Raw genomic sequence first — 25,531 nt, 5'->3', positions numbered from 1 at the left:
CACTTTAGTATTTGCATTATATATTGCTTTTTGTCTTTTTCTCTCTTTGTCTGCCCATACCCTCTGTATATGTATATGTGTGTGTTAGCTTGATTGCTATTGCTTGATTGCTCACTGTGTGGGTGAAGTACAAAGGGTAATGGTAGGTTGTACTCGCAGCTAAAGGACAATCCTTTATGATTCTGTCAGCCTCCGTGACAGGGTGGTAATGTATGTGTTGTCGAGTGTGTATTCAAGCAAGCTGTGATTATGACTATCTTTAGAAAGACTATTTAATAGCCATTATTTTTCAAATTGGATTCCCTGACAGCTGCTATTGTCATTATTTGCTTTGCCTCGTTGCGTCCACCCCGTAAATAAAAAGTGTGAAAATGCATACTTATTAAAAGAAACACCAAAGAGGGAGGATCCTCTGTGTGTGTGTGTGTGTGTGTGTGTGTGTGTGTGTGTGTGTGTGTGTGTGCGTGCGTGCGTGCGTGCGTGTGTGCGTGTGTGTGTGTGTAGTAAATGATTTCGCAGAGGATTTGGAAAAGCAAAATGGTAATTATACTGTGTGACTTTTCCTTTTTTAGTAACTGTACATATTGGTTTTATTTGTGCTAATGAGGGATTAGGTTTTTTGCATCATTTGGATGTTGTCCATTTCTGTATCTCACACATACTGTATGATTATTATGGTTCCTTACCGGGTCCTGGTCCTATTATATATCATAGTGTTTAAATAAAAATAAAAAGATCGAACCATTTTCTGATTCTTTAGATGAAGTATTTATTTAGCCGTAGTGCTTGGTTTGTTCTTGTCTCCAATATTGTTATTCTGGTCCACACCCAAACCTCTATAAACCGCAAACGTTTTGATGTTAACTAAAAACGAACCAGGATGAGCGATAAAAGACGAGGAACACAATGTTCAGAGAAGCAGCTGATGCTCTCTCTTTCTCTCTGTCCTTATCTATTGAGGTGATGGGGTCCGTTCACCTGGACCGAGGGCACAAGGCACAGGCTGTTAGTCCTGACACTTGCTTGGAGGCACAGCAAAAGGTCACGAAACGTAATAATAACAGCGGGGGACATTCTGAATAATGGTAGTGGACATTTATTTTACAGGAGCAAACCCCTACAGCGTGTGTTCAGGGTCAGCGAGATATGAAACTGGGCCAGATTGAAAAAATAACCACATTTACACCTGGCCCTAATTATCCCCCTCCTCCTACCAAAGAGAGTAATCCTAATGGCCGAGCTGAGCTACAGCAGCCAGCAGAAATGAACCGTTATTAATAGGCATTTTACTTTTAGCAGCTTCCCCAGTTATTTCTCTTTAATAGAATCAGCCAAGGCAATACCAGATAGAGAGCCTCCGTCAGTAATAACCTAAATCATAAGCTGTGTCAAAACAAGAGCTGATCAAAAAAAGGGATAGGAAATAAGCATAATTCCCTTGTCTGCTTATCTCAAGAGTAACTCATAGCCAGACTGATGCAAGAAAGAAATCGTGATGAAGGTGGAAACTGATAGGAAAAAAAGAACTGAAAGAGAGACAGAGTTGTAAGATTAAGTAAAACAGTACAAGAGAGGGGAGAGTCTAACAAATGTGCATCAATGTCTGTAGGATGAGAGGAAAAAAGGAGGCATGGAGTGATTGGGTGGAACGGATGGGCCAATGGATTGAGAGGATTAGAAGAGGAAGAAGAAGATGGAACTGTTCAACAACGCTCCTCCAAACTAGCAAAGTTTCATCAGCCTCAAAAGGCTCCCTGTGGTCTGAGTTACAGCAGATGGGAAGCCCTGTCAAGTGTTAATAGAGGTATAGCAGGCACTGCCGGTGGTGAATCTCAGCTGCTTCATCACCCGAGCCAAGATCCCTTCTGTCAGGACACTTGCTATTCTTCAGTTGGTGTTAAACAAACCCAAATTAATAACCACAGATCAAATATGCGTCAATGAAGTTGGCCTTCAGACATTCAGCCAAAAACATTGCGAGTGTTAATCCACTGTAATGTTGAAACTTCAGTTTGAAAGTACATCTTAAGGTTAGAATGTGGACTAAATCTTCAGAACTACACGAAAGGCTCCGAAAAAGATTGCGTTAATGCGTTTAAAGCTGAATACACAGTTATTTTCCTTATAGCTCTGCTCAAAATGTGACTTATAATGCAAATTACAATACTACAGATCTTACTTGCAGATCAAGAAGGAAGAAGAACAGAATTTTTTCTATATAAAGATTGAAAGGAGAGGATGACATGCTGGCAATTAGCAGTTAGTTAGCTGAGCTTCATCAAGTAGTAGAACTGTCATTGATACACCTTGTGCGTGGAGTATGAAAAAAGACACAAATTCTAATAAAGTGAGACGCTTGTTCAAGCTCTTTCATTTTGTGGGACATCACAATTGTCACTTGCCTACTGTACAGTTGCACATACAGTACAGTAGGTGTAAACATAAAAACAGCTTGAGTTCACATCAACTACAGAATGAACCCTTGCAAGTATACTTTTATCCATCTAACCATCCATCTTCTATGCTTATCCAGCGAGGAGATATAATCCCTCTATCTGGTCCTGGGTCCGCCCCTTGGTCTCCTCTCAGCTGGACGTGCCTGGAACACCTATAGGTATACTTTCAACAACAGCTAATAACAAATTCGGGACATGTTTGGCTTCAGGATGCTTGGCTTATAACATGCACTCTTGAGAATTGTTTTCAGCTGCTCATTTATAACTGTTTAGCTAACTTGCTGTGCAGACAAACACATTTTCCCGTTGAGTGAGTGAACAAATAAAGGGCTCGATTTTATTTTTTTGCTACAACTAAAGCCCAAATCCTTTAAACCAATTGGTGCTCTTGATTTGACTGTTTGTTGTTTGATAAAAAAAAAAGTAATCTTGTTTTCCTGTAGATTTGTAGGAAATAACTAAAATGTCTGAATCTCTCTCCCCCCATCACAGTGCCATTTTGTGATATTCATGTTGCTCTCAGTCTTTTGGCAGTCCTCTGTGCACAGCAGTGTGTTACTGGATGGAGGATGGTGCATTATGCATGGACAGCACTAAAACTCTCAATTACAGCGGCCTAATTCGGGAGCTCGCTGCTATCTTCGAGATCATGCATTTATTTTCAAATGCCGAAAAACAACAAAAGCTACGAGCTATCATAATGCCCTACAACAACAGCATTCAGTGTCCATGTAAGGGACGGAGACACATTTGTAAAGATGTTTTATTAAGGTATGTGGCCAACCAATGACAGCTAGGCACAATGCAAAAAGTGGTAACATGGGTAAAAATCATAAATCCAGTTTTGCTTTGACAACCATTTGAGTACGACAGCTATGAAGGAGACACAAAAAGCACAATTTACAAAGATGGGAGGAAATACATTTCTATTCTCGTTATAACAAGAAGAGTAGCTTATTTCTCACAGTCGCTAAATGCTTTCACATATATTAAAATGTAGACTAAATGATATAAGCTAGATCTCAGTTCTCTGGAAGAAGACATACGATTTAAATCATTTTCAATGCCATCATTTTACTGTTGCATTTTATGCTTCAAACCAACATTTTCATCCTGTTTGTGACACAAGATGTAGTTCTTTTGAAGAAAACAATAAAAAAGGGTAAAAAGAAATCGATGGATGTCTAAACATCAAAAGTCTACCTCCATACATTGGAAGAAAATCGCCATCACTTTATGTCATAACTGAACAGTCGCATCGATAAAGAAAGGACGAGCGAGGCCAAACAGGGAAGATGGAGATGTCATTTGATCAATGATGACTGATGGCTACAATACTACCTGCATGCATACACTGACTCATAATGGCACAACGCTGATGTCATTCCTCTCACTGCACCTCCTCCAAGCTGTCAGTGAAACTTAAACTCCTTGTCATGGTCACAGAGATCCCAATTGAGATGTTTTTCTGGCCGCGGCTTATTTCCCACTGCTCCAGTGATGTCCTGTAATAACGCTGTGCAACATTTGCAACACCCACTGCAGCTCTTTGGCTGGTCTCTGAACAAACCAACCCTTTTATGTCTGTCAAGCTCCTTTATGTGAAGACAGGAGAACTGCCGCTGCTACAGTCGGAAACGTTTGCTCTGTGATCAGCCCCCATGCTTTTTAAGAGAGAATTAAAAAATATATTTCTCCTCTGTTATATTTAACTGAAACACAAAGAGGACAGATTAAGACCTATTTGAATGTAAGATACTTCACACCCAAGTGTATTCCTGTAGGGACATGCCATTTTTCAGAAGAAAATTCAAAGGATTCTTTCAAGAAATACCTGTAAGTTTAAGATGCTGTCGAGTAGATAGCAAAATTCACCAAAGTTGACTTGTGGAGCATGGGCTTCACCAGCTGATTTATGCTTTCTAACCAGGAATTTAAATATGCCTAAGCACTTTTTATACTATATTTTCATTGTTATTTTATACTGAAACAAGTCAAATGAAAAATAATCCCTGTGATCGTCAAAGCCTTACATTTTCCTTTGATTATCTTCTCGTCTCTGCCGTCTCAAGTTGGCGAGTGCACTTATCACTCACACATGCTGAGGATTTTCAGATTGTGTCTTCTCCTTTCATCTGAATCTCCTCTCTGTCTACATGGCAGCAGTTTTCTCTGGCAGTGGTTGTGCTTGGCAATTGTCCAATGTTATGACGCCCTGACATGAGCATATGGATTAGACACACAGGGGGTGAGGAAACAAGAAAAGGACTCGGACAGAGACACAATATTCCCATGACAGGACTCAACCTCCTCCCACGCTGGTCGACATCTTTATAATGGAGGAAAACAATATATTGACTGGCATCTGGCAAGCATATTCAAATCCTGTTCACTTTCAACCTTTATCTAACTAAACATTGGTCTTGTATTGTTAAGATAAAAGTGCTGAAAACAGTTCCTCTCTAAAACAGGACTACTGCATATCGGAAAACTCTTGAAAGACAGTAGATCAAATCAATTGGAAACCGTGTGCTCATGAAGGGCTGTGGTCCCGGATCTTTGCAGAAGTGTTCGTTTTTTTCCGTCCAGTTCATCTGTGTGTTTGGTTTAAGTCAGGCAGGATTGGTTGCAGAAGGCTGCAGCTGTTGTTCTGCAGCGGGGAAGGGGGAGGAGGGGTGATGCTGATAGTCTGAAGATGGGAGCCTCCTGGGGGGAGTAGAAGTGAAAGGATGGTGATGGGAGCACAGAGGCTTAGATCTCCTCTATGGAGTCAGCTGGGACCAGCCCTCTCTTCTTCCCACTGCTCAGCTTCAGAAACACATCGCCTTCTTCCCGCTTCCCCACACAGATCTGAAAGGAAGGGGGAAGAAAGGAGTCATTACACTTTCTTTTAGGTAACACTTTTAAAATATAGGTTTGTGTTGGGGGAATTGCCCACAAGAATATCCATCTTGACAGAAGATGATGTGGAGTGTCTTCATCTTTCCCTGTAGCATTACCGCCATCAGAATGAAGGAAAAAGTTTGAAGTAAGTGTCAATGGCAGACAGGTATTAAAAATAATTAATGCTTGGTATATCTTTGTTAGAATCAACTTTTAATACAAAAGAAATTGTCTAGTTTTTAACAGTTTGAATTTAGATATACTATATTATGACACAACTCATTTGTGGTTATTTTTCATTATCAAGAAGATTTTGTAAACTGCGCTTAAGGAAAATGGTGACTATGGTAAACTATGGTGACAGTAAACAGCGTTTTCTTATAGTGGACACACAACCTGTTTTGGATTTGTGAAATGACATGAAAAACTAAGATATGTGTGTTTTCATGCTGAGAGTGAGAGTGTGTAAAAGATAATGGAAAAAAGCCTCATAATAAACACACAGAGACAGAAATGATTTTGTTGCCAATCTTTTGATCAAACACCGATCAGGGTGTGTCGCGCCTCTCACCCAGTGCGTTCTGGGATAAGCTCCCGCACCCTGCAACTCTGAACAGGATAAAGGAGTACCACAAATAGATCATCCCAACTACGCAGGCTGACATATTCTCCTTCAAAGTGTCAGTGTAGTGATTTGATCCTTGACCCTCTAACATATTACAAGAACTCGGGTGGGGGACCCCAAGAATAAACTATTGCAAGAAAAAAACTAGCAATATGTTTTATTTTTCTCATGACATTGTTATGTAATTATCTAAGCCATGAAAAAACAATTCATATATATGTTTTAAATAACTAATACATTAATAAAGTTAATCTGCATATTGGGTTGAACCAAAATAGACAGAGTACATAAAGTAATCTCTGTGTGTCTAAATCAAAATGACCATACTACAGTATTACATCAAGGCCCATGGTGTTCATTTTAACTATGTATCCTATTTGTTTTGTTAAAGGTCTCCTATTATGCTATTTTTAGGCATATAGTATGTGTCTCAGATATCTGAAAAAAAACATTTCTATAATGTTTGTTTCTCAAAATAAATACCAAAGAGATCATGCATTTTAGACATCCCTCATATACCTCTGTTTCAGCCCTGTTAGAGAAATGCTGATTCTGGGTCCTTGGATGAAAAAAAACAAAGAAGACGACACAATTCATAGCGTGGCCGCGTGGCCTAATGGATAAGGCGTCTGACTTCGAATCAGAAGATTGCAGGTTCGAGTCCTGCCGTGGTCGCATTTTTGTAATTGTGGATGACTTTGTTCTGTGGCATCGTTGCTTTCAGAAAAATGGTATTCCGTTATCGGGTGGTGGCAAAGTCCATAGGGACTTGGCTTGGCAACTGGAAGGTCACCACTTCAAGTCCCGGGAAAGACCAAGTGCTACCGAGGTGTCCCTGAACAAGGCATCGTTCCCCAGGCGCATAATGGCAGCCCACAGCTCCTAACACTAGGATGGGTCAAATGCAGAGACCAGTGTCTCAGTCAGTAGGGGCTTGGACTGTGAGCCGTAGGGTTTCATCCCTCCGATTCTATCTATCTAAATGCTGCCGTGATTTAATGCCACATCGGACGCAAATCTGGATCAGCTCCGTTGTACCCCCGGATTTGAGGAAAGAGAGAGGGTTTTGTTTTCTTACACTTTGTGAGTTCCCACATCGGGGACCAATATTTATGTATGCAAGACATCAAAAGGTGCATTTTGCATGATAGGTCCCCTTAAATATTGGATAGGCTGAAAAGTGGGTGCTTTTGCCTTGTAAAGTGATATTTCTAAAACCAAGAAAACATAAAACTCATTAGGAACAAATTGATTAACACAGTAATGAAACATTGGAATGATCAAAAGGCATCTGCGACATTTGAAAATAAGTATTACTCTGGGGTCCAACCGGATGAGGGTTGAGAATCATAAACATAAATGAGAGAAAGACACACAGTGGAATAAGTCATTAAAAGGTTGGATCATCTCAGTGTACCTGGGATTCCTTCACGGCCATGTGTCCTTTCTCTCGGTTTCCTGGAAAGCCCTGGACGACCCGCCACACTCGCTCCCCCGGCCGGACCCTCTGCACAAAGTTGGCAGGAAAGAAGCCTACTTTGTCGCCACTCTTGCCCTGGAAAAACAAAGGAGAAAAACGTGGGTGTCAGGATAATCATATACTTTTGAAAGACGACTTAGTATGTACCAATGTACCATTCATGTACCATCTATTAGTTTTCCCTGTGTGGCTGCTGATGAGAATGTTTTGTCTGACACAGAGGTGCAGACTGGCTTAACGTGTCTGAACTTAATAATGTGTCTCATCATGTTTCATTGGTAGAGAAAGGAGTTTCTCCATTCTGAATAGTAATGGGAAATTAAAAAACAAAGTGAGATCAAAAGTGACACATTTCTAACTGTGCAGTGATGAATCATCGAGGCTGCAGAAACTAGTAAAGAATTAGGAAAACAGAACACTAAAATTTCATTTCTGAATACAGAAAGAAATTGCTTCACCTTAATGCCACATTCATTCTTTATGTAGTCAAAGAAACAGCAGCGGGCTGGAATAACAGAGGAAGTCTGAGTCAAGCTCCTTATGCAGCAATGATTCCATTTATCACCCTCTGCCTCAGGTGTTGATGTGCATATTGAAGTTATTCACAAACCATACATCAGTTATGAACAGATGATTCACAAATTAAACAGAATTTTGGAGCGGCAGTGTATATTTGTAAGTGCTTAATGACTGCTGCTTCACTTTAGGCCACCTAAGTGCTAGTAAACACTGGTACGCTGATGGAAGATAAACAGACTGCACTTTATTTAAGACTTGGTGCTTCTTCCTTTTTCTGTGATGGAAAACCTACACTTACAGAAGCACTTTTGTTTTCATCAGGAGCGAGGAATGCTCATTACCGACTCAATAAAGACCTTTTTGAGGTTGCAACACTTGTCAGGTTCATTATGTTAAACTCTGTAATTTTCAGAGGAAATGATGTTCTATTTCTGTCTGTGGCTGCCTGCATGTTTATGGAAGAAATGAAGCAGGCGTCAAGCAATAGTTGTTTTAAAGCCTCAAATGAACACATGCGCACAATAAATGCACGTACACAAATGTCTACGCTCTCAAACACACACTATCTACACAGATACCCGCCAACAAGCACACACACAAATACGCCTGCAAGTGAATTAATACCCACCTTCCACCACTCCTCACCAGAGTCGTCAGTGACCTGCACACGATCACCAGGTCTAGAGGAGATAGGACATGAGAGACAGTAAAGGAGGCATAAAGGGGAGGGGATTGAGGGGGGGGAAGTTGGATACATGATGGGGAGAAGGAGGTTAGAGGGTGAGAGCAGCAAGCACATCAAGAAAGAAAAAAAGGGTTGAGTACAAGGGCTCAAGACCATATTATTAAACTGCCAGAGGAAGCTGTTGTACCCATGGTTACAAAGTGGTTAAAGTGGTGTCGCTCGGCAGAGTTTACACAGCAGCAGATACCAAGTCATCAGGTCTCCATGAAATATGACTAAGTAGTGTCTACTGCAGAGGGAAAGGCCGGACCAAATCTGCTAACCTGGCCTGAATGCTAATGTCACTACCAGATTTTTTTTTTTTTTAAACCAACCCTCCACCCCAAAAAGGAGTACAAGTTGTCCTAGTTTCACTGAAACTACTTTTCGGAATGCATTTCTGTACATACAGTCTCCTGGGTGTCTGCTCTCTGCCCTCTATTATCACCGCAACACACACACACTTTAGTTTGCACACTTACATCAACTCAAAGTAGGGTAAGACCCATATATCTCAAACTTATACTGACCATGTTTTATGAAACAATTATTTGTTACGCTAATGTTTTTCACAGCTATTTAAAAGAAACACACAATTAAAATGTGTATGCTGAGCAGTGGGATCGGCCTAGTTAAATACATGTCTTTGGAACTGGCAGATTTGCTCATTTGTGTCAGAAAGAGCACATTTAATTATTCTCCAATAATGGATAGGGGAACATGTTGTAATTTAAATGAATGTCATTTCGCAATCTTACTAATCGTATTTCACATTTATATTGAAGGCTTGAACATAAGCAAGGTCTAGACTTATGTAGAAAAAATAGGAAGATTGGCCTGAAATTACACTAATCATTTTAAATGACCCAACCATAGATCTTTTTGAATTTGTCCAGTGCAGTCTTCTCTTAAAATATCATTTTCAGGCCACACCAATGCATGCTTATCACTCAGAATCTGTATTTGAACATGATGGCTTTGGGTAAATGTGCAATGTGGGAAAATAATTAATTAGAAGTAAAGCTCTTACATATCTAATTTGAGTGCAGTACATGCTGCTAAAATCCCTGACTGAAGCACAGAGACACACTGCGATTTCATTAGCCCACATATATTGTGCAGTTACAGACACATAGCCACGGCGCAGATGGCTGACAACAGTCTCATTGATGTCCCTCCATTGTCCCCTAACCATTCATACACATACATCCTGTCCTTCTTTTTACTGCTCTGTCCTTCCTTTCTTCACCCTTCCTTTATAAAGCTTTAACTTCTATAGCTGCACTTTTCGCTGCCTATTTTCCCATTCTCTCTCTCTCTGCCTACAATAGACTTCAGCTTCATGCCTATTCCCCTTGTGTCTGTCCGCTCTTTCATTTCTCAGTTGTTGAGTTTCTCCATCCTCTCCCCTGATGGGAACACAGCTCAGACTACAGCCCTGTAAAGGGACAGGGATGGGCTGCCGGTTTATAATTAGCCGTCCTTAAGGGCACCCCGGCCCTGTCCTCTACAGATGGTGGAGACATGTTATCCTGCAGGAACAACAGCTGGGGCAAAAATGCAACCACTAACAAAAAAACACGAAACAAGCGCTGTGGCATTTGTATTAAAAAAATACAAAGGTTCCTGTATGTAGTCAATGTGACTTCTACTCACTGGAGTTCCAGGTCATTCTGTTCTTGAGGCAGAAACTTGTAGAGCGCTACGTAGGTGTGGATGGAGTGAACTTCAATGCGCTTGGGCACCTGGACAAAGGGACGAAGATGTCGTGATACAGAAATACACGCTCCAGGGAGGAAAACAACAAGATGTGACAGTCTGCACAGTGGGATAAAAGAGAGTGTACCATCACATTGTTCTCCTCTGCAGGGTCCGGAGCTTCTGCGAGATTCAGCTGGCTGCCGCTCTCCTCCTCCTCCTCCATCTCAGTGTCGGGGAAAGGGTTGTCTGAGGGCGGCGAGGAATTTTCTTAGAAGTTGTCAGGCATTCACATATATGCAATCAGGCGTGTCCTTTTGAACAAGTAAGTCTCTCTCACACACAGAAAGGCATGCACAGTAAACACAGCATAATAATAGACACACAAAAGCATGGATACACAGCACATATGCCGATCCACAGACACACAGCAGTGTTTACCCCCTGTCTCCTGAGTAATCTCTTCATCCATGCTGTACTGTCTCTGCTGCATCTCCTCACCTCCCTCCCCCTTGTCAAAGAAGGACAAACAAATCAAAAGTTAACACCAGGATATCAAAGAGTATACATTTGACAGTGGGCGTAGAAATGTGTCAGAAGCACAAAAGACAGATCAGTAGTACTTGGTGTTATAAACAGATCTGCATACATGCCATAATCACTGTTGAAACTAATGTTCGATGGGTTTGATTTCAAGTAGGGGACTAGCATGACCCTAAAAGTAAGGAATCTTTTGAAAATCCTTGTTTTTAAGCAACCGTTTTACAATTTTAGGGAATTATTTTTCCTCATTTTCGATAGATTTCCAAAATATTGTATATTGTTTTATTTATATTGTTTGTATTTGATAAAATATTTTAAATGTTTTCATTTTATTTGTAATTGTTAATTATCTTTTCCACTTTTTTAAGTATTTTAAGCATTGTATTTTCATGTCTGAACAAACTTCTGCGACGAAATAATTTCCCAAATTGGGGTCAATAAAGTATCTATCTATTAATCTATCTATCTATCTATCTATCTATCTATCTATCTATCTATCTATCTATCTATCTATCTATCTATCTATCTATCAAATCAATATCTAATTTGTTTTACAGTCATTTGTTAGATGAGGCCAAAAGCCAAAGAGGTAACAATCTTTCCATCTATTGATATTTTTCGATGATTTGCAAAGTTTTTAGAAACTATGGAAGAATTATGAACTTGGGCGTGTAGACATCTCTGCACTGCGGTATCTAGGGTCTCCATAATTCACCAGTGAGTTAACAAATGGACTGATCTCGTAAAAACGTCCTAATCACACGGATCATACTGTCCTCAACCCCAACACAGGGCGATGATGTCATACCAGGCTGCGTGTTGGTGACTCTGACAAACTGCCAAAACTGGAGCGACTCATATGCGCCAAGGACGTCCCGAAGCGCAGGGCGGCGTACACAGGGTCCACGCGCATCCTCGCTGCCTCTGAAACACACAAACACACATTCATAAACTCATGCACAGTTATATTCACTTTCTTTAAGAACACATTGAAATTATTCACGCAAAGATACAGCTCCACGCACATCTTGGGCTACACTGAGTGCCAATCTGGAGGAACCAGAGGGTCTAAATATAACTAGAATATAAGTAGAGTCCTGGGCCAAACCGACCCACTTTAGATCTGACAGAGAACAGCAGCCAAAAGTGAATGAGATCAAGACTTTACAAAACTTTACGCACTTTGATTTATTTAATACACTTACTTGATGTCAGTAAATGTGTTTTAGTCTCTAATAGTTAATTTGAGGTTATATAAGGTGAGCTGCAGTTGGGGAGAAGTGGAATAAGAGATAAGATTAAAAAAATATGGAAATCCTAAAAAAGTCCTTCATTTCATGTGGATGGCAGCTCTTGGTGCCATGAGAGTATTACTGAAGTGAGGTATTAGGTTTTCTGCTCCTTTTTCCATCCATATCTAAACGATTCAAATGATGACTTTCCTCCAGGGCTAGGCGCTCTGGCAGTCTGCAGGATGAAGACATCATGATTTGCAGTTCCATATATCGACGTCAGCACCCTTAAAGCTCTTGGGGATAAATTAAACAGAAGTGCCTTCAGTCCACCTACTGTAGGTAATTACAGGTGATACGGTTTACCTGTGCTTTAAATAGGTTGGAGTCTTTTCAGTGACGATGGCAGTTCTGCACGTTAGAGCATGCAGAGGAAGAGAGTAAAGAGCAGAAAGTCTTACTGAGACTAATCATTATTTTCACCAAGCAAGTGACCTTCAGCTTTCCTTTCAGTGCAGAAAGGAGAATTATGTGTGACATGGCTTCATATCTATTTTTCATAGATACCTTTTTCAACCTTATAGGCTTTTGTGACGTAATTACTTTGACAGACTATAAGCTATACACTGAATAACAACCAGGGTTTGACAAGTGACTCATATTTGAGCCCACATTTTGGGGTTGTCTTTCGTTTGGTCCAAAAAATTCTTTCACCTTACGTTGTATATATATATATATATATATATATATATCAACCCAACACAGCTGTGTTTTTTTAATGAAGAATCCTTGCACACATTTCAATTGGTAGCTAATACGATTTTAATTGTCATTTAGAGATTGCAACTGTACTTTGCTCCTGCAGCTATTCCTCTCACACTCATAAATATGGTTCAGTATGACACTGCTTTGCCAAAAGGCAGTTGATGGGAAATTACACGATCTGTAACTAAATCTTATGCGGGTTCAGCATTTCACCAGGCCTTTAGTGAGCATAATTACGAGAACACTTTGAAATGTGTGATTGTGAGTTTGGCAGGTTGCAGCCTCAGCTGGAGGAGTCCCAGGCGTCATGCTGCTCCGCTCAGGGGGGTGACAGAGCTGTGGGTTAATTGTTCCCTGCTTTATGGAAAGTGCAAGGTAGTGACAGCATGAGGTGTCATGTCTGATTCAATGAGTTATACAGTCTGGGAGGTATATATATATATATATTATAATAATATATAATATAATATATTCCAAAGGTATAGGCAAGGAAAAAAAAGTTCTTATTTAAAGATGATGATGAAAAGAAGAACAAATTCAGTGTGTGCTTGTCCCTGCGTTTTAACCTTCAGCAGGTTTACTTGACAAAGAGAAACGAGAAAGTGTCCAATTTGTTTGCTTCCATTATTGTAAACTAAATAAAATGTACATCATCTTTTGAAGAGTTATAATGCTGAGGCAGGTTAAAACCAAATGAAACTGAAGTGCAAGGAGTAACAATACAAAGCATAAACAGAAATATAAAAATGTATGAATATTTATTCACATACTTTCAGGGTGCGTCCGTCAGCCACCAAGAGAAGCTGAATTTGTTCTTCCTCTTTACATTTTCCCACTTCATGCTCCTCGGCCGTCAGGTGAGATGGAGACAGTTCTGGTTTTATTACAGTGCATGCACAAGCACACAAACATCTACAAATAAACCAAAAGGCTAGACAGCAGCAACATCACAAAACAAAAGCACGTACATAACAAAGCAGTCACTCGTGAACATACACACACACGGTCTTTCAGGTATGCTCACCTTGGCTCGGTTGAACTTCCTTGACGACAGACAATTGATCGTTGACCAGCAGTGGTGAGCTGAAGTTTCGCTTGAACGCTCCAGACTAACGGAGGAGAGCAGAAAGAAGGATTTAAAACAAAAAAATTATTTGCATTTTAAGAAATTATTCACAAAGCATACATAACAAAATGAAATAATAATAATAGTAATAATAATAATAATAATAATAATAATAATAATAATACAAATAAAAGAATGGATACACTATTAATACTCAGGTATACATTAATTATCAATTCTTACCTCATGTTCCTTATAAATCTTTATTATAGTGTTCTATACTTTACCAAGTGTTCCCACCTTTCCTCAAAGATATGCATTTGGTTTCTAATTCTCATAGTTGTTTCCTCCATTACATAGATTTCATTTAGTAGGTTATTCCATTGTGAGTTTACTCATTTACTAAGTTATTATTTTTTTAGCCATTTCCTTGTAATTTGTTTGATGATCGCTATTCTTATCACAAGAACTAGGTAAAAAAGAATGATTTTTAATTCTTGTTTATAGACTGAGCTGATGATCTATGTAGTGACATTGGGACATTTAAGGAGTCCTTTGAAATGACTGAGGTTCTATTTTCTGCTTATAATGAACAATACATTCAATCAACCACCGAAAATATGCAAAATACTTTAACACAAGCAGGGACATGTTATGCTGCGTGTGTCTGCGTGGGTACAATTTCACACTGAATTAAGCCCAGTAAGTGACTCGGCTGAGGTATCAGTTTGTCTTTGCATTGACTTGCAAATGAGCCACCCAGTTTATCATATAATGCTGAAGAGAGGAACACACTAACACCAGCGCTCCTGTTACAAAAACCTGGTTGTTGTGTGATAATGTTGTACCTTTTGCTGCCCTCATCGTTCCCCTGGCTCTCCCTCTCTGTGCATTTCTATCAAAATGCTCTGAGTCGATTTGGACACAGTGCTCTTACATTTTCCAAGTGGCTCTCAGAAGGTCTCGCCTCTTTCTCCAAGCTAATGTCCTCTAGCCTGCACTAGAGGACAAACCCAAAAGCTCTGTCTGAAATTCATTCCAATTTGAAGCCTACTCTCCTCACATCAACAGTGTTTTTTTTATTTTATCCATGCACAGTTCGAAACACTGTTCCACTAATATATTTAATTATTTGCGAATGCAGGTGAAATTGCGTAATAAAGCAGTTCAGTTTCATAGTAAAGTTACCATGGTAACAATGTCCCTGCTCAGGTTATTTAAATCATGATGTAATCTGAACTGTTATTGTTGCTGCTGTGTTTTTAATCCAACCTAAAAAAAAATGTCAGGGAGAGAGATTGGAGGAACAAAAAACTGGATTAGGGAGGAGAAATGTATTATCTGCAAAAAAAAGAGCAAACTGAGTAATCATAATCTCAAAAAAACATGATAAACTGTTACTGAACGGCGAACGCACACTATATTATGTGGTGTCCTTTATTTGACCTGCCAAGGATATTTTTCTTAGCAGAATCTAAGCTAATGTTTGTTGTTAAAAAGCATTTAATATCGAAACCACTCTTGTTGTTGAATATGAATATTGCAGCCGGCAGCGGGTTAGCTTAGCTCAGCACAAAGAATAGAAACACCCAGATAACCTTTTCTTACGACGGTAACACAATCTGCATAGTCCTAAAGCCCGCCACTCAACATGGGTTGTTTATTTAATCCTGAAATTCTTCGTTTGAGAGGTTTTTGTTTGCTGCTCCAAAAAAGTTGACAAATAAATGAACACAGAATCACAGATTGGTTCACAGAAAACTGAAAAAAACACTGAGCAAACCAAGATATTTATATATGTTTTTGAAAAAATAAAATGTAATATATATATATATATATAAAGGGAATGATATCATCAAAATTCTGTGAGTGTATTCGCACCTTCCCATGACACAGCTGCTGCGAGAGTTCAGAGGTGCACCACAGGTGAGCAGCCATCTTGCAGGTTTTACACCGCAGGGCCTGTTTGGAGTTTCCTGCAGAGAGGGACAGAGATGAGAGAATGACGCAGACTGCCACACAAAAGAAACAGACAGCAGGCTGCAGTCCTAACAAACCAAAGTTTCCTTCAGATCATATGTACATGTTTCCTGCGCTCAGGTAGAGAGTTTAATCAAGAGTTTTCCCAGTTGTATTAAGCTGGCAGTGACACTAACAGCTTCACAATCAACAGCTCCCCTTCAAAAACAACCTGGAGAGATTGGAAACCAGCTGGAGATATTTCAATCATAATTGACTTGGCCCGTTGCTTTTTTACATTTGTTTTCAGGTGCTTCAGTGATAGAAATATTTAGCATTGAGATGTTATGCAATGATAGCTCCTTTGTTGAGCGTTGAATGCTTTTAAACGATTAGGAGGTGAGTGACTCTTCGTCCTAAAAACATAGAGTAATAGATTTTTCGGGGGAAGGCATCGACGGGTTGCAAACAACCAAATTGGATGGAACAATTAAACTACTGGTTCTGCTTTGAATGGCCTGCAGGGGCAAGGTGATGCATTAGAGAGAAACAAATCACGTTGCTTGCAAAAAAGCCTTCAGAGGAGCAGGTTGGAGGCTGAAATTAATCATAGTGACATCAAGTGGATTTAGCAAAGGAGTTGCAGCTAGGAGTTCATATAGGCAATTAGGGATAAGAGCATTCACATATCTGCAGCACAGCAGGCGCACTGCTTCAGATAGAAAGTGTAAGAAAGCAGCATGAAGACTAATGTTCCAATGTGGACTGTTAAAAAATAATCTGGTATTGAGGTGAGGTTATTTAAAATGTGTCTTTAAAACCAAGTGACTATTACCTTCATGCTGCCATCTTTCTATAACAAATCACATCTGGCTGCAGAGAACCCACTGCTCCATAGCTTCTCTTTGGATAACTGGACACACTACATTTTATGTTCATATTTAATTTTATATTCCATTCCCTACACAGTTAATGTGAATGATATACTGCTTTATATTCTGTCTATTGTCAGAGTTTATAGATTTTATATCTTCCCGGCCTACTGTATATTTTCTACTTTTTAATGCTGTTTTAATACTATTTTGAGATGTTTAAATTCTAGAATTGTTTATTTCTACTCTTTAATTTCTACCTATGTGCAATGCCTTCTTTTGTTTTTGCAGTTTTTTATGCTGCTGCAACGCAAACATTTCACAATTTGGGATAAATTAAGTGTCTCGTATCTTATCTTATCTTATCTGTGGAGGATTTTGACATGGTTAATGTATGCATTTCCACAAACATCTGACTTTTGCTCTTAGGTGTTGCAGACTCAAATCCTTCGGTAGTAATAAAGACATGATAAAACAATGATAAATGCCTCAAGCATAATAGGTGTCCAGGTTGCACTACATGGGATGCAACATACTGTAAATATGAAGACATGGATGGCAGAAATCCTGTGAAAACTGCAGATATGAGTTGGCTTGGTGAAGAGCGGAGGTCTTACCCACTATCATGTGCTTGCAGTGCTGGCAGTTGGTGGACTTGCGAAAGACATGGTCCTGGAAACAGTGGGTGATCTGAGGTTGGGGAGGCTTTATGGACAGTGATGGTGAAAGACTGAGATTTGGGGAATGGGAGGAGATGGAGGGGTTGGGGCTGAGGGATGGTGACACGGATGGGGAGCGGTGGCCAACGAGAGGGGAGCCAGGCAGCAGTGGGGGGGAAGGAGGAGGTGGGTCCGTGATGAAGTCTGGGGGCAGGCGAGCGTCGCTGTAGGACCTTTGGAAGAAATTCTCCACGCTTTTGCTCCGCATGATGGTCTTGAAGGACAGCGAGCGTTTTAGTCTCTGGAGCTGCACACACACACATTGACAGAAAGAAAGAGGGCACACTAAGTATAAACAATAGATAAGCAAGAATGCAGCGGCATACTTGGGAGCAATAACAAATGTCCAATATGCCTGCAGGGCAGCACATGTAATATCTCGGACTCATAAACACAACACTCGGCTCCAATCTGTATACCATCGGGAAAGAGGGTGACTCATGAAATGCAATATCACCTCATATGGAAACAACACATTGATAGCTGAGATACTTGTATGTTCCCTTTAATGGATTACTTTATAACCCTAACCTATGAAAAATGTTTTCCTCACATGCCTTCACGGTGAACAAAGAATCAAAAAAGTATTGAGGAATTAAGTAGTTGTTTATAAACCCTCACACAACCTGTGCAGGTGTGAGACTGTTCATGCGAAAGTCTTCTAAATAGTTAGATTTCAGCAAAAGTGTCAGCGAGTTTTTAGTTGATTCATTGATTGTGAAAACTGACTTTTAATATAAATTGGAGAATATATATATATTTATATATATATTGCTGTTTTTCAATTCATCAAGAATTTTCTAAGTGGAAGCATGCAAGAATAATATTTTATGAATAGTTCAAGGTAACACAGACAGAGTGATGAAGAGTAATTTAAAGGGTGATGTATTCCTTTAGTGATACAACGCATATCCTTTGCAGAGACACATCTAACAGAGCAGCGTGTGCATCACAGGGTTTAACAAGATAAGCCTTGCCTCTTTCAGAATGCCCACGGCAATACCTTGAGGACTACTGTGCGCATATGACATTTTCTTATGGCAGGGGGGCTATTGTGATATAGATAAAACAAGACAGTTTACAAAGCGTTATCATCTATCAACAGCCTATCTTCAGGGCCCTTAATCTGATGGAGTCTGATCGTTGGACCGATTGATGGTGCCACAGGCCTGCGCTAAGCACACAAGGCCTACAACATCCAAAAATGTAAAATTGCATGTAACCTCCTGTGTATTGACATAACGGGCCATGCTTGTATTTTGTCCGCTGCATAGACCAAACAGTCTTCAACAATTGATGGTTGCTGCAATTCAACAGCAGAACAATCAGACAATGACATGTCACATGAGCTACAAAGCCTGTAAGCTCTGCTCTCTGCGGCCATCAAGCATTGATTGGCTAGATAAATGCATCTTTCCTGACGTTTTCCTCTGGCTCTGTGAACAGATGATGATGCATGCAGTGGCAGCGGGTGAGCAGTGTCAGGGCGTGGCCGTGTCGCAGGGGAGAGAATGGATCAACACAGACAGACAAGCAGACAGATAATCAGTAGGCCACAGACCCTCCGTGTGCACACGCTCTGCCTCCCTGCCTGTCTGCCTGTCTGCGCTTGCTCTGTGCTCAGCGCCAAACATAATCACTTTACAGGGACATGCTGTTTACAGCTCCACACGTCTGGGAACAAGATATGAAAACAGTTTGTCTATTTCAGTTTGTGTGTGTGCGTTTGTAAGGCACACATAGGCAGAGCAAGAGAAACAAAACTCTATGAAAGTGTGTGCATATGCTTCCTGTAAATCTCCATTAGACAATTTCCTTCATCAGATTACACTGATGAAGAACAGCTAATACAATATTGTAGCTTTGGGTGCATAGAATGGTGTTATTGTGTGAGTCAGTCTGACTCATGGCCTTGATTGTAATTCAGTACAGTTTTTAGCCTCTGGTAGGAGATTGTAATTCTATATTATAATCTAAAGACAAACTACCGGCATTGATATATAGCCTGTGCTCATAAACAGTGTTGTTACTAGCTTAAGTGCAACAGACGCTGCTTTAAGTGACACCACTTGAGGAAATATATCAGACTTCACACAACTCCCTCCGGGTCAATTCAGGTTATTCACACTCTCTTAGACTGTATAGAAAAATAGGACGTCATCATTGTGATGCAACCAATTGGTTTCCGGAAGGTTTTGAGGCCTCGAGCTTTCTAATTGTCACCATTTTTTTGCATCCAGAAGTGGCAGGAAAGGGTGACACAAAGTTTAACCAAACACTGAACAAGAAATGTTTAGGCGACTGAAATGCAACAATTAACGTAATGAACTGAAGGTTAACTGTTAAAAGGTTAAAGTTGTAAGACAAAAACACAGAGAACAGCCAGACTGGAGAGCATCACGGTACATGTCAATCAAAGGGTAGCCTTCCCCTAAAAGCATTTCCTGCTTCATAATCTATGTAACTCTAAATGAGACGCTAATTTAAATATTAACATCATGAAGAGGATGAAATGTTAATGTGTCTTCGGTGCAGCGTGACAGTCTTTCGCTATGCTCTCTCCATCAGAGCAGCTGAGTAGTGGAATAACAGCTCCGGCTAGAGCACATGTCTCAATTACAGCTAATCGAATCATCAGTCAGTGTGCGTGCCTAAAAGTATTCCTGTTTGGTTCGATTTGAACATTAGCCGAGAGCATTATAATCCTGAGTCAAGCCAGAGGGATACCACATCCAATGGAGGAGGGAGGCCGATGTTTGAAATGAGGCAGATTGAGAGCCGAAGTTTACCAGGGGTCATAACCTGATTGTGATGTATGTTCTAGTCCTATGTATTATTGACCCCCTGTAATTTCATGACAGTACCTGTCAAGAGAATTATTGCACTATTCTTTCAGTTCTCTACTAAATGCATTTCTTACTATAACTATCTTAAGCAAAAAATGCAGCTTCCCCAAAAAGAAACATTTTGGTTCAGTTGAGCTTGCTGATGTTTCTCTCTAAATCAATTATTTATACATTTAAAAAATGATTCACAATTCCATGCAAAACGCAAAACGTTGAACACGCGCCCCTGCACTGACAATATTTTTCAAGCAACAGACCAGATGTAGACAAGTTGTCTCAGCAGACCCGTAAAAGCCCATCATTTTCAAATCTTCGATCCACATACCAACCTCCAATTGTTCTTATGTAGCCAACATAGATGTCCAAAAATCAATGCTCCATATGGAGTGTTTGAGTAGACATCATTCAATAATAAAGCTCTTATTTCATGCAAACATAAAGCTCCTCCTCCCTCCCTCCCTCAGAGCTGTATGGGCCTAGGCTGACATATATGCTGCAGCCTGTTTAGATATCAAGACCGAACAACAAAAGATGAATCCTGCTGGGAATATGATCATAAATACAACCTGTGGCCATGACATACTTTAGTACGGACCGTTTTAAATGATTCACCAAGTGGAGAGCATTTCAATTTCAATGAAGGTAATCCAGTAAAGTCAAAAAAATCTATAATCTCACTTTGGTGAAAAGGCTTTGCTGGTAGGGTTTGCATTACTCAACTTTTGTATTGGTCTTAAACCAACAGTCAAACAGTAACAACGCCTAAACTAAAGAGTGGTAAGGTGTACATGGGTCTAAAAATGGAATGAATTGTACTGCTTTTCTCTAAATATCTGTTATTCCACCATCTTCACTCCTGAACGATGCCAATCACACCTGTGTACGAAGCAGCAGAAGAAAAGGAAGTGCAGAAGTAATTGGGAAAACACAACAACAGATATATACACCCCCACTTTGCAGTTTGAATCAAAACAAAATCCATGTACATGCAATATTTAAGCCTGTAATTTCAACTTTCGAATCCTGTCCTAGCGCCTTGCCCCCCCTCAAATACTAGGTTCTCTTTTAACAACCTGTCTTTCTTCATGGCCACCGTCATAGTGTGCGACCTTGTTCTAGATGATGATATTTCCGTCTCAAGAAGGATAGCTGTGCTGAGAGAGACACAGTTTCCTGGCTAAATCCAGGTCTAAGACTTCAGAATATGTGCTTTCAAGGGGAATGTCAACCTCAGGTACCAGGTATACATGATGCATTCATAGCCTCACGGCATGGCTTCATTTGTTTTGGGTAAGTAATGGACAACCTTAATAAGAAGATAGGAAACAACTGGTAAAAACAACCTGAATGATTTATTACAATGACACACAGTATGGGACACAAAAAATTACACTTATAAATAAATCTTTTAGCACAGCGTTCAAACAGCTTTGGTCTTTGTCATTACACAGAAACTGTGTGAACCAGTTTCATGTCCCCTTCTCGGCTAAAGTTTGTCATTATGCACAGCAGCATGGCAGATCCGCTTTGAATACAAGATAATCACAGGCTGCTTCCAACTGCTTCTGTCCCTATCAAACGCATACACACACAATCACAGAAAGCCGATCACAGGCTAGCTCATACACACTCTCCCCCTGATTGTTTATTGTAGAGAGAAACTGTGTTTGAAATAGTAGCGTGGATTAGACCCACTTCCCTCACTGCAGTGTAATTCCTCACGCCCACGTTCAGCCAACCCTGCCACGCAGCTCTGCCCTGGTAACTCATCATCCAACCATTTTCACTCACCCAATCACAGTTCACACACTGAACACCCCAAGCACGTGGCTGTCATTGTCTGACGGGGGGGGGGAGGATGTTATTTCTGATGAGTGAGCATCAAAGGCGACAAATAAATCTCCCAAACAGATACTTTCTTCCCCTCGTTAGCGATACACACAGATATACAGCCAGTTATCATATAAGCTACTTGTTGCCTCCTAGTATCCAGTTCTTCAGCAGCTCACACCTCTTTCGTTAGTGTCACATCAATAAACATCACAGCAGTGAAGGTGTTACATTAATCAATAAAGACCTTGGCCTCCCTCTGCAACTATACCTCCCCGCACGCGTCTCTGCATAAGTGTCATCTCCCTTCATCTGAATAGAAAGTAAATCCAAATGTGAAGTGACATTAGGTTTCAAATAGAAGGTGGAAGAATAAATTGTAAAAAGACAGCATAGTAACTAGAAATCATCAATGTATACCCTGTACATCATTAGTGTTAGCAGTGTGATGTGAGTGAGTGACTAGATGTTACAGTTAACACTGGCCTGTGTAAACAGGTGTGAATAATAAAACCAGACTGCTTAAGTGCCTAATCACCAGTGTCTGAGAAACAGATTTTGAAATACATTCAGACCCATATTTGATGCCCCTATTAGCTTCTCCTGCCCTTAATATTGAAATGGATAGAGATATTTTCATGAGGTCTGGTTTTAGAAAAGCTAGCAGCTTGGCTGAAAGGATATCACTGTCTGTCAGTCGCTCACTCAACCAATTTGCAATTCACTTTTGCACAGGGACTCATGGTCCCCAAAAGATGAATCCTGCAGATTTTGGCTATTTTTTTAGAAATTCCCTAATCAATCTTGTCTAATTATTTAGGGAAGGCTGTGGCTCAGTGGATAGTGTGCTGGACCTCAAATCAGGGGATAGCAAGTTTGAGTCCCACTGCAGTCAGCATGTTGTTGTGTCCCTGCCCTGGGCAAGACACTTCACCCCAAATTGCTCCTGTGGGGATTGTTCACAGTATTGAGTATGTAAGTTGCTTTGGACAAAAGCGTCTAACAAGTAACATATAATGTAATTTAATGTTTCTTCTCGTGCGATCTACAGCACCTATTATGAAATGTTAGCATGCGTTCACACTTCACAAATATAGTACAATGCTAAGCATCCACATGTTAGCATGCTCACATTAGCGTTCAGCTCAAAGCATCTCTGGGCATACAGCCTAAAAAACCTGGCTTTTCTGATATTGTTTAAGTATAATTATCGCAAACGACTACATTTGGCACACAATTTATTTATTCTATTGTTCCAAAGGACAGTTATACATTACATCCGACAAAACAGTTCTAACTGTGACAGACTGGTGTTTAGATTTAGCTATGAAGCGGCTAAATTCTCAATTTTCCACACCTAGGCATTTCCAGACACCTTTTATCACTCTGCTGACTGAGCAAGTGCTCGCATTGAGTGAAGAAATGTGTGTGAAGAATCCGGAGGGACACAGAAGAAACTAATGTTCTTGTCACAAAGTGGGCGAGCTGACAAACGGGCCAATGTCCCAAAACACGGTGGAGGATTTTTTTATCATTTTTACAGCTTGACATCTTACACTCAGAGGTTTTTCCTGTGCACTCATCATAAAAAGGAGATGTACCAGTGTAGTTTTATCACAGGAAGGCTCCCAAAGCATAAACAGTCCTTACGGAGCAAACAGCTCTCTACAAAGAGCGATAGTGCATGCCGCTGATGGCTGCTCAGGCATTTCATCTGCTCAACCAATCACATTTCTCCCAGCCTTCGCAATACACCAGACCAGTACATTGTTGGGAGCCAGAGAGATAGTCCATGCATCCTTTCCTCTTAATCCTCTGGCACAGACTAGTTCTCCTCTCTTCCTGATTTCTGATATCCATCTTGGTGGGGAATTTGCTTCTGGTGAATTTCAGGGGGGAGCATCAGTTATTAGAGCAAGCAGTGTCATCCTTATCTAATTAAAAACATCATGGACACATGGCTGTGTGTCTGATTAGATTCCCTCAAAAGTTAAACCCTTGGGCTGTGATTTTTACTTGTATAGGTATGGTTTTGATTAAGTGCTTAAAATAGATATGGGTGGAATATTGATGTAAAGAATTTCAATCTCCTGGGAACACATCATATATGATATCCTGGCTGACATTAACTTCAATAGTTTCCTGCAAGATTCCTTAAAAGACTTAGTACTACAGGGTTGCAAATTAACATTGATTGATCTAGTCGCATAGAGCTTTCAGTCGTGGACATTAAAAGGAGGTTCAAAAGATAGGCAAGTACAATTACGTTTTTCCCCAAACATGAAACAAACCTTATATTAACCATGTAATGAGCATGAGAGCTGAAGATTAAAGTCAAATCCATTCAACAGAGCCCTGGAAATCAATCGATTGGAAGAGCAGGGGGATTAGATGATTGAATGGTCGCCACATTACTTTGTGGCAAAAATGTTTGTGATGTGGTGAAGCTGGCAAGTGAATGATGTGAATACTAATCAGTCCCGCTTGGCACAAGATACCGCTTGATTTTTGTTGGTAGCAGCTGGTGAGGAGTTGGAACTTGAGTGGAATACACAAGAGACAGATTGCTATACAATGCTGACTTTCTGCATCTCACAGAGGACATCAAATATCTAGATGAAGCATCTGAGTGTCACTTTTCCTCAAACATTTCCACAGCATGTGTTTGTGCCTTGGCGGCCAGAGGAAGCATGATGGAGACTCAGCTGAGGGAAAGTTGCATCATATTTGGACCTGATGAATCAAGTGTCCTAAAAGCCCTTCATTAAACAGCAGACATTCAGAAAGCTTTCACCGCTCCTGCACTTGGAGGACAGCACTTAATATCTTTGTTTATAAAGTCTAGTCAACAAATTGGATGGAATCATAAGGACACTGTGTAAGGACACTTGAGCCTCAGACAGGCCCACACTGTACAATAAGAGATCCAGGTCTGCATGTAAATAAACGTGGCCATTTGTGTTTATTGCAATAAAAACATTCTTACCGCATATGGTTTACAACAAAGTGTGCATGAAAGCAGCAAGGAAGGGAAATATATGATTTCATCAAGTCGTTCTTGAAAAAAATGAGCTTCCAGTAATAGCCTACATCTGAAAATAATTGAGTGTTCTTCCAAGAAATCCTTACTCGTTCACATGCATATTATGAATTAATACTAAGCATAAATCCCCTTTGTGTGTGTGTGTGTGTGTGTGTGTGTGTGTGTGTGTGTGTGTGTGTGTGTGTGTGTGTGTGTGTGTGTGTGTGTGTGTGTGTGTGTGTGTGTGTGTAGTAGATAGTAGTACGTAGTAGTAGACGTACGTACGTACTAC

General features: G+C 40.2%; 1 protein-coding gene and 1 non-coding gene across 4 annotated transcripts in view; one reads left to right on the top strand and one right to left on the bottom strand.

The window, feature by feature from the left end:
* Nucleotides 1-3,222: 3,222 nt before the first annotated feature.
* LOC104949156 (SH3 and cysteine-rich domain-containing protein 2-like) overlaps nt 3,223-25,531 on the bottom strand; it is a 25,315-nt gene continuing 3,006 nt past the window's right edge. For 2 of the 3 annotated variants that reach the window (XM_010775452.1, XM_010775451.1), the window contains exons 2-11: nt 17,440-17,788; nt 15,873-15,967; nt 13,950-14,034; nt 11,737-11,852; nt 10,827-10,896; nt 10,534-10,634; nt 10,344-10,432; nt 8,592-8,643; nt 7,382-7,519; nt 3,223-5,306 (exon numbers count right to left, since the gene is read on the bottom strand). In XM_010775452.1, the coding sequence (XP_010773754.1) occupies nt 5,208-5,306; nt 7,382-7,519; nt 8,592-8,643; nt 10,344-10,432; nt 10,534-10,634; nt 10,827-10,896; nt 11,737-11,852; nt 13,950-14,034; nt 15,873-15,967; nt 17,440-17,749 (1,155 nt within the window). In that variant the 5' untranslated portion in view covers nt 17,750-17,788 and the 3' untranslated portion in view covers nt 3,223-5,207. The remainder of the gene's footprint in view (nt 5,307-7,381; nt 7,520-8,591; nt 8,644-10,343; nt 10,433-10,533; nt 10,635-10,826; nt 10,897-11,736; nt 11,853-13,949; nt 14,035-15,872; nt 15,968-17,439; nt 17,789-25,531) is intronic. The other variant, XM_010775453.1, reaches the window with a different exon arrangement.
* trnar-ucg (transfer RNA arginine (anticodon UCG)) lies at nt 6,567-6,639 on the top strand. Its single transcript has one exon. It is a non-coding gene; the product is annotated as a tRNA-Arg (tRNA).

This window comes from Notothenia coriiceps, unplaced genomic scaffold (genome assembly GCF_000735185.1).
Source record: "Notothenia coriiceps isolate Sejong01 unplaced genomic scaffold, NC01 NC01_scaffold00015781, whole genome shotgun sequence".
NCBI classification, from domain to species: Eukaryota; Metazoa; Chordata; class Actinopteri; order Perciformes; family Nototheniidae; genus Notothenia; species Notothenia coriiceps.
This window is presented reverse-complemented; position numbering and strand designations above follow the sequence as displayed.